The sequence below is a fragment of the Papilio machaon genome, chromosome 3, assembly GCF_912999745.1.
Source record: "Papilio machaon chromosome 3, ilPapMach1.1, whole genome shotgun sequence".
NCBI classification, from domain to species: domain Eukaryota; kingdom Metazoa; phylum Arthropoda; class Insecta; order Lepidoptera; family Papilionidae; genus Papilio; species Papilio machaon.
Genome location: NC_059988.1, coordinates 1,116,839 through 1,126,743, shown reverse-complemented (window position 1 = coordinate 1,126,743; position 9,905 = coordinate 1,116,839). Strand labels below are relative to the sequence as shown.

General features: G+C 33.0%; 1 protein-coding gene across 1 annotated transcript; it reads left to right on the top strand.

Moving 5' to 3' along the window:
- Positions 1–4,324: 4,324 nt before the first annotated feature.
- LOC123723530 (U-scoloptoxin(19)-Sm1a-like) lies at positions 4,325–7,878 on the top strand. The gene is made up of 3 exons (XM_045686508.1): positions 4,325–4,550; positions 6,849–7,001; positions 7,635–7,878. Exons 1-3 carry the CDS (start codon positions 4,487–4,489, stop codon positions 7,766–7,768), a joined length of 351 nt encoding a protein of 116 aa, XP_045542464.1. The 5' UTR covers positions 4,325–4,486; the 3' UTR covers positions 7,769–7,878.
- The last annotated feature ends 2,027 nt before the right edge of the window (positions 7,879–9,905 follow it).

The following is a 9,905-nucleotide window of genomic DNA, read 5'->3' as shown; positions in this document are numbered from 1 at the left end:
AATAATAAAATATTGCAACAAAAAAAATTACAAAACGTTCAAATAAATCTTATACATTGGCATGCAAACTTTCATCCCCTATTCCCTTTTGATATTTCGCACTCATGAGGGTAAAAGTTTTACGAACTTTAAATGTCATATTTTATTATTTTAAATTAACAGCCTAAAAATAAGTTTCAAACTTTAACTGCAAAAATGGAACGTTCATACATATTTCCATTCCCTCTTTCAACCCCTAACAACCAGGCTCTAGACTGTGTACCAAATTGCTTGAAAGATAGACAGACAGACATACAGATAGTGTTACTTTCGCATTAGTAAGACATGCTGATAATTTTAATGAGAATGTAAATTAATAAGATAATTTTTGTACTACAAACCTATTGACATATAGCAGAGTATAAAATTGTAAAGTAAACCGATTCGATTATTCTCTTGGATCCGTTCACATAGAAACGAGATAAAAATGAAGTAGGTCAGTTGTTTCAGTATTTGTACCGGTGGATTTCCACTGCCTAAACATCTGTAAAAACGCCCTTTTGTTATCACATTTTTTTTTAAATAGATTTTTAATTAGTATTTGTATTTACGCGTTCTGTGTCCGCCGGTAACCTAAACGGCTCCACTTATTTTGAAGTATCTCACACATATTATTCGATTATTTTTATTATTTATTTTTTAACTAACTATCAGACTATATTCCGTTACTATAGCAACCTAACTTTCTTAAATATAAACAACTTAATGACCAGCACCTTGCTAAAATAATTACGGGGAGGCTGAAAACCAGCGCGGCCTTCAGTGTCAAGATGAAGGCAGCATCAGCTGAGCCTCTTCCCATTAGCCAAGAACTTTTTATTTTCTCTTTAATTGATATCTTTTGTAAGTGTAATTTGTTTTGTTTTTGGTTATTAAACTGTCTTTTGTTTTATTTTTTTGGATGTAATTCCTTTGATTTTTTGTATTTAATCTGTTTTTGCGATTTATACAGGGGAAGGAGGCAAACGGGCAGCGGAGCGTCTAAAATTAGGAAACGACTCCTATGAATATTCGCAACGCCAGAGGAATTTAAAAACTAAATTTTCTTGCAGGTCTACAGATTGTTATCTTTTAATTTTAGAACAATGTAGAGACTAATTAAACGACTCGTTTCCAATGTTTTTCAGTGTACGCACGTCAAAGTCGTGTTGTCAATGCAAATCAGCACAAAGAGACTTCTCGAAGCTTTCGAAATGAACTTTTGTGATTAACGTATTCGTTCCAGTTTAGTTTCAGTTCGCGGTTTCGCGAAAATTTCAATTAACGTGCTGTTAACGTTATGAAGACGAAATGCGTGAAATACATTTTCCTTAATTTAAACATATACATGTCATTTCCTTTTGTATTGTCGTAGCATATTTTAGAGTAATTGTTAACTTGTTAAATGACTAGCTTTGCCCGCGAATACGTCCATGTTGAATTCAAAGAAAAACTTAATAAGATGTGTTTTTCCAGGCTATGTTTTACATTTGTGCCAAATTCCAACATCCGTTGAGCCATTTCGGAGATACCTTTAAACAAACATCCATCCATCCATTTAAATTTCGCATTTATAATATTAGTAAGATGTTAAATTTTATGTAAAGAAAGTATAGATGGATTGGAGAAAAGAGGATATCCGTAAATGTAGAGTCAATAGATATGACTATTGATAGAGATTTATAGAAGAGTAGTAGAGTAGTACATACTGTGCCGACCCTCCGTAGTAAAGGGCAAGATGGTGAAACTTCACGTGATACCCTCTGAAAGTTTATACTCGTACATATATATGATAACTAACATATATGTATACTAACAATACTCATATGTACTCGCACAAAGGAGTATCTGCGTTATCTTTGCCTAAATTACTCCCTTTGACAACTTTAAAGAAGTGATACGGAGTTTTAGTTTGAGTTCAGTCACTTCAAAAATTGAATTTCTATTATACTCTGTTGTTAAATTGTTTGAACTTTCGGGAGACATCATAATTAATTCATTAAGAAACGGCTTAACTCACGTGTCATCGTCCGGTGACGGCACCGACTAGTTTCGGACCCATCGCCCCCGATGCATCTTCACGGTCTAAACTAGTCGGTGCCGTCACCAGACGATCACACGTGAGTTAAGTCGTTTCTTAATGAATTAATTATACTTTGGTGTTTAAGTCCGATTTATATAAGTATTATAGATTTTTATTAAATATTTAAGCAGTCCCCTAGCGTAGATTTCTCTGACTAATGAACATTAAGAGATGTTTTTAGTACCCGTTAAACGTTTCTGAGTTCGGTGTTCGTTTTATTCCATTGATTTGTATTGGGGCACAAATTGGAAACTGGATCTCGTCCAAACATAACAATGTGTTTTGTGTGTGTTCGAAGTTTTCATGCGGATGTTTTATCAAATAGGAAGCATTAAAGATATCGCATCAGGTAAAGTATTTACATTTTAAAGAACATAAATTTAAGATGCCTACAAGTAGTTCAAGAACATTTATAAAATTAATGGAGTCTTGTAAGAGAATTAATTAAAACAAAATCAACTTTAGTACTAGTTATGGAGAAAGATGAAGAGGAGTACCCATAACCAACGCTTATTGTGTTTACTAATGTGACAGAAGGAAATGAAAGGTGCACAGATCGATGAATGGAAAACCTTTATCTCTCCCTATCTCTTTGGATTACGAGCATAAGTTGAAATATATTCATTAAAATCGAGTATACCCTAATAAAAATATAATATAACTTGACAACAAAATTAATAATACTACATAAATATTTTCAACATAAAATAAAGCAAGGATCAAAGGACACCGAGTGGTATTTAAAAAAAAACACTTGCATCTTGCTAATGTATTTTTGATGACCTCTCTGACATCACTAGAATAATATCATTTTTTATCGTTTACATTAAGGTTAAAAGAATTACGTGTGGTCTTTTATTCTTTCGAAACAGTAGATATTTAAATTTAAGGTTTTTTTTAAGATTATCAGCTCACTTTGTGTCTACCTGAAGTTAGGGATGACTAGAAGCCAATCACACTGGACCAGTATGCGTCCAGTATGGAAATCCTTCGCCGGTATGTAATTAAGGACGTCGTATAAATGCTCATACGTAAATCAAAAAACACATTAGTACATGGAGGGATTCGAAGCCAAGAACGTCAGATTACAAGTCAAGTGCTTAAAACCTAAGCCAACGACTCTTAGTACATCCATAGTTTATTTTTGTGACTGACTAGCCTCTGTTTGTCGAGAAGAGTCATTAACATTTTCCCGGGCTTGAGGTAGCCGGGCGCAGATGGCACTTAGTCTAAACCTCGTTAAATATCCATGGTTACAGAAATATACTAAATGAGAAAAATACTGTTAGTAAGTGAAGAATTAAGCATAATAAATAACATTTTAAAGCATTTTTACCTTTAATTAACCTCAAGGAAGCTATATAAAAGAACAAACACAACGAATAACAGCAGTTCTTTTCAAGTACTTCAAATTAGTATAGCAGGAAAGAAATAAAATTGTCTCAAGTACACCCAATTCTACTGAAAGATAAAAAGCTACGAATAAATTAGAGCGTATCATTAACAAAACAAAAGATAAAGAGCGCCATAAAACAAATTTGTCACGAATAATGAACAAAGAAGCGAAGAAATTTACATATTAAGGCTTCTACCACACTATCACGAAAACGAATCGTTACCTAACCAAAAAAATAACATAACTCACTTCCGCAATCCAGAAGAAGGCAGAAACCACGGACCTTTTGGCGGGATCTTGATACACCTCTTTTACTTAGGAATTAGCAAGAAACCAATTGTAACAAATGACAATTTCTGAGTTCCATTTTAGCTTCGTATTCACGTTTTACGCATAGAATACGCGTTATTTTTCAATGACGATTATTCCAACAATCTAAGTGTGAAGTAATATTTATGGTTAGGTTATGGTTAAAATGTTACAGAATGTTGAAACGTACATACTTATGTGTATATTAGGGTCGCTGTTCACGAACATCCTCGTGCAGTACACCTCGTGCAGATTGTTGGCAGGCAGCGATTTTTAACGGCTACAATGCGGTTGAAAATGTCTGTGTTATGTGACCCTTATTTGCTAATGTTTTTCTAAAATCAATAAATTGTTAACAAAATTAAACTATTTCATAAATATAACTTACATTTATCATTCAGCGACCTTCCAATAAATCTCATAATTTGAATTATGATCCAACGTTGCTTAACAGATAAATAATGTTGTTTGTTTGTATCGACAGCAAATATGAAACGAATTTCTTTCCATGGAATTAGACCTCGTGAATTAACCGTTTTCCTTAATCTTTTAATAACCGTCCTCGCCAGTGTAGTGTTTCCCGTCATAAAATACTGTTTATATTTCCAGGCAAAACATGGTATCGTACATACGAGTAGTCATTGTAGTGAGGTTCAACTGAGTGCACGTGAGAATATAAAATGAATATATCAATAATATTTTTTGTGGCTTTCGCTTTGGTAACTGCTCAGTGTAACAAAGACCGTAAGTATACATTGTATTTTAATTCATTTCATTTTATTTTAAATCTTAGAATAAACAAACTAAAATTTGTGAAAGTTTTTGAGTCAATTATTCTTCTATCCCGAATTCTCAGTAACTTTTTATTAGTAGCCCTATTAATATATAGCTTTATTTAATGATTTCACTTTATTGAATTTACGGAGAAATTCTATTATTGTATTTAATTTGTACAAACATTTTACTTGGATAAATATTAATAGACAGCAGACATAAAAGGTAAATATTAGGTCCTTACATATGAAATTGGCGTTTTGTATGGGAGGAACAAAAAGTCGAATATTTTTTAATATAATATATTTAATTAATCAAAGTATGAACCATTATTTTCTATGCACTTTTGCCATCTCATAGGTAGTTCATTGATCCCTTTACTAAAAAAAACCAGTCGGACGGGAATCAATAAAATCTTTGAAAGCGATTTGGACTGCCCCATCGCAGTTAAAATTTTTCCCTTGCAAGAAGTTATCCAAATTTCGAAAAAAATGGTAATCTGTTGGAGCAAGGTCCGGGGAGTACGGAGGATGTCTTAGACTTTTCAATTGAAGCTCTTCTAATTTAGTAGCCGTCTGTTGCGCAGTGTGTGGTCTAGCGTTGTCGTGAAGCAGCAGCGGCGTGGAGCGATTGACCAGCCTAGGTTGTTTAGCCGCTAGCTTTTCCATCATGGTTTGCAATTGCTGACAATAGACATCAGCCGTAATAGTCTGGCCAGATTTGAGAAAACTGTAATGAACAATACCGGCACTAGTCCACCAAACGCTTACAAGTAACTTTTTTGGGGTTAATTTTCGCTTGGGGCAGGATTTGGCTGGCTGGCCAGGATCCAACCATTGCGCTGAGCGCTTCCGATTATCGTAAAGAACCCATTTTTCATCACAGGTAATAATTCGGTTTAAAATACCTTCATTATTGTGCCGGTTTAGTAATGTAACGCAACAGTCGACGCGCGTTTGCCGGTTTGCTTCAGTCAATTCGTGAGGTACCCACCTTTCAAGCTTTTTAATCTTCCCAATTTGCTTCAAGTGAATTAAAACAGTTTTATCACTAACATCGCAGCCTGCAGCTAACTCGGACGTGGTTTGCGATGGATCCACTTCCACAATAGCCTTCAACTCTTCATTATCAACTTGAGTCTCAGGCCGTCCACGGGGCTTGTTCTGCAGATCGAAATTTCCAGAACGAAAACGTTGGAACCAAAAACGAACTGTGTTTTCTTTTGCAACACGACCGCCATACACATCATTCACCCTTCGAGTCGGTTCCGCAGCACTAGTGCCACGGCGGAACTCGTACTCGTAAATAATGCGATATTTTAAGTTTTCCATTTTGTAAAATGAGTGACGCAAACAGAAAAAAACAGAAGAAAAAAACAAATGAATGACGGTCATCGAACCACAAATACATGAGTCTATAGCTGTACAAATTTGAATTTGGAATTCCTTACCAAAGAGGAGAAATTCGTGATTAAAGTGGCCAGTACGAAAAACCCCAATTTCATATGTAAGGACCTAATATTTTCTGATATAAATTCTCATATTGTTCGAAATGTTCTATTATTAGATTGTAAGCGGATGAAAAATTATAGTTGATGAACAATACATTGTTTATTTGATAAAATACAACTGAAATTTATTTATAACCAAGAGTACAAATTTACCAAAATAGTTTTGAATGTATTTACTTATCGTACACGATTTTAAGACTTTATTTGTCGTCTTATATTGAAATATACACACGACGCCAGGTGCTAAAGGCAAGTTCTATAAAAAAATGTCACAAGATGATAATCTATTTGCAACTTAGCAGCTATTGTGTGTTTAGAATTAATTATCAATTGTGTTTTGAAACAATTCAACGATGTCAGGTGACGAAATAAATCACTTAATTAATATTCTATAGCAATAAAACACTATCTACTTTAGGCTATGAAGGTTTAATACGTCTAATGACAAGTTTATTTTTTAATCTCACGGCGTCTTGCTAATATGTGTTGAATACTCCGTTATTCCGCATTATTTATTTATTGACTTTGTAAATATTCTTCAATCTTGGATTGATTGATTGTGACGGTAATAATAATCTAAAGTATGTTCAGGTTGCACTTCCAGCACCGGGTAAATACCAAGGCCTCACAGAACATACGCGAAATGTCACGGAGTGGATAACAAGGCATTCGGGGACATTATCTTTACTAATTTAACTTATCTTTCAGAAAACTAGACATTATTATAACAAAACATGAAAATGTATTTAATATTTCAGTTCGTGTTATCGACAACATAATGCAAGAATCTCCTTGTAGTTCGAAAGGTGGTATTTGCACTATTGCCGAAGATTGTCCCCAAGGGAAACTAACTGAAGAATTAGGATTATGTCCTAAACAAAGAAATCAAGGGATTGAATGCTGTTATGGGGGTAAGTAATAAATTTGTAATTCTTCTTTGGTTTAATACCAAAAAAAAACTTGAGAGGTGTCAAGGGACACCCGGATGGAACGGAGTTCCTTTCGATTAATTAGTGAAGGAACTAATGTTTATTCTATGAATAAAAAACTTAAGTCTTCACAAGATGTACATTCATTTCTATGAATTTTCGTTATATATTGTCACGTCGTTGCCATGGTGAAGTAGCGCTCATTCGTCGTTAACATACTATAGCAAAAAGTGTCGTGACAACTTTTCGTAAGAATTTTTTACGTCTAGCCCCCTTTCACAACGCGCGATAAGGAACTCCAAGTTCCAATTAAAGACGACGTGTAGTGAAGAAAAATTGGAACGAATAAATAAAAATATTTCATAACAACTGAATTCGACCATCAAATTTTTGGAGCCGAATCGATTCTTTCAATTTAATCGATGCTTTTAAACAGGTCATCTCACTAAGTAATTAAACCTGATAGATGTCAAATGTGACCTATTAAAGTAGCCCTGCTATTTAACTGTATTTAATAATAGAGTTAGTGGAGTAACTAAGTTTTTTTTTTCTTACATGTCAGAACTATCACTGGCCATTAACTTAATTATTAATTTCTTTTTTTCTTTTTTACAGTGTCCGTGAAAGATACTCGATGTTCTCGAAATGGAGGCGTGTGTTTTCCGGCTACTGAATTCTGTAATGAAAAACTTATTTATAGAGAGGCAAGCGATTGCGACTCTAGTCATAAGTGTTGCATAATGGTTTAAGTTGGTTTGTTCGAATTTTGTAAATTATTATTAATGCTTGAAAAGATGCTATACATATGTCATTAAAGTGTATTAAAATAAAAGAGAGTTGAATGCAGAATATCAATAACATATTGAACTGTTTGTTTTTATTTAGTTGTATACTTTTTTATTTCTAACGAGTTGAATAGAATATTTGTCATAAAATTCAATAGTTTTTTTTATATATTAAAAAAATAGCCGACTTCAAAAAAAAACAATCTCAAACAAAATGCACTGAAAAGTAACCTAAAAAAACCAATTTCAAACAAAATACACTCAAAAGTAACATAAAAAAACAATTTCAAACAAAATGCACTCAAAAGTAACCGAAAAAAAACCAATTCAAACAAAATGCATTCAAAAGTAACATAAAAAAACAATTTCAAACAAAATTCACTAAAAAGAAACAAAATAATGTCATGAAAACTCTCTAAACTCTAGTAGTTGCTCTCGTTGCGCTCTCTAATAGTAGGGGCTCAGTTTTCCGCAACTCCACGACAAGCGCGTATTTTGCGTGTCTCTAAACTCTAAAGAAAGTTCTCTTCTTTCTTGTAACATGTCTATATTGTATAATTATTGTTATTTCGCAGTCGGTGTCGGCCAAAGTAAATAGATGACATTTTATATTTGAGATGTATTAGACATACTTACGTTTATGTCCCTACTTAGGCCGAAACCGACTCCAAAATAACAATAATTATACAATATAGACATGTTACAAGAAAGAAGAGAACTTTCTTTAGAGTTTAGAGACACGCAAAATACGCGCTTGTCGTGGAGTTGCGGAAAACTGAGCCCCTACTATTAGAGAGCGCAACGAGAGCAACTACTAGAGTTTAGAGAGTTTTCATGACATTATTTTGTTTCTTTTTAGTGAATTTTGTTTGAAATTGTTTTTTTATGTTACTTTTGAATGCATTTTGTTTGAATTGGTTTTTTTTCGGTTACTTTTGAGTGCATTTTGTTTGAAATTGTTTTTTTATGTTACTTTTGAGTGTATTTTGTTTGAAATTGGTTTTTTTAGGTTACTTTTCAGTGCATTTTGTTTGAGATTGTTTTTTTTTGAAGTCGGCTATTTTTTTTTCTTAAAATTTTTGTTTTATTTCACAATTTTTAGTGAATTTGAAGTTCAATTACAAATTTCGTTAATACGTATAAAGACATAAATAAGACAAATAAAGAAAAGGACTTTCCTATTTGATATGTGTGTATTTCAATTCAAAAACTAATTTAGAATGCAGCAGATAACCACTTATCCTTTAAACAATGAAATAATTATCAAAATCGGTATACAAATTGAAAATTACCGAACTAATACATCGTAGCGTACCTTTAATTTTGTCCAGCCGCGCGCCGCACTAGCATTTTTCGAATGCGCGTAGTTTTTAATTATTTAATATCTCCCAAACTATTGATCAGAATTACATAGTTTAAAGGCTAATGTAATCTGCATTTAATACTCTTGCCATAAAACATATTTATTTGGATAAGGATTCATATCGAATATAATATAATAGTGCCGTAAGCTTACGGCGCTGTTTTTCGTGTCCATTTTAATCGAAGTTTGTTCATAATAACATGGTTTTTGTGAGACATCCATAGATGATAGATATATGCCACCGAAGACTTTTATTTAGCAAATTTAAGGATCTATAATTACTCCAGACATCATTTTTATGTAAGTCATATAGTTTGACCTACGTAAGTCCAGAAAGCAAAATTGTGCTTTTCATGTAGCATTTTTCGTTTCCGCGTAATTTTATTCTTACGATATCTCCTAAACTATTAGACAGAATGATATAGTTTCAATTGCAAATATAATCTACATTAAATTATCTTGATAATGAACATGTTTATTTACATAAGGGTTAATACTGAACTCGAATAATAGCGTCGGAAATAGGGCATGAATTTAATTGATGTTTCTGAAGAAAAAAATGGTTATTGTGAGAAAACTATAAAAGATAGATATATGCTATCGCTGACTTTTATTTAGCACATTTAAAGAGCTACAATTCGCCATACATCATTTTTATGTAGGTCCTATAGTTTAGCCTACGTAAGCGCTGAAAGCAAAAATGTCCCTAATCTTCGCAACAAATTTTGAAGCTATATT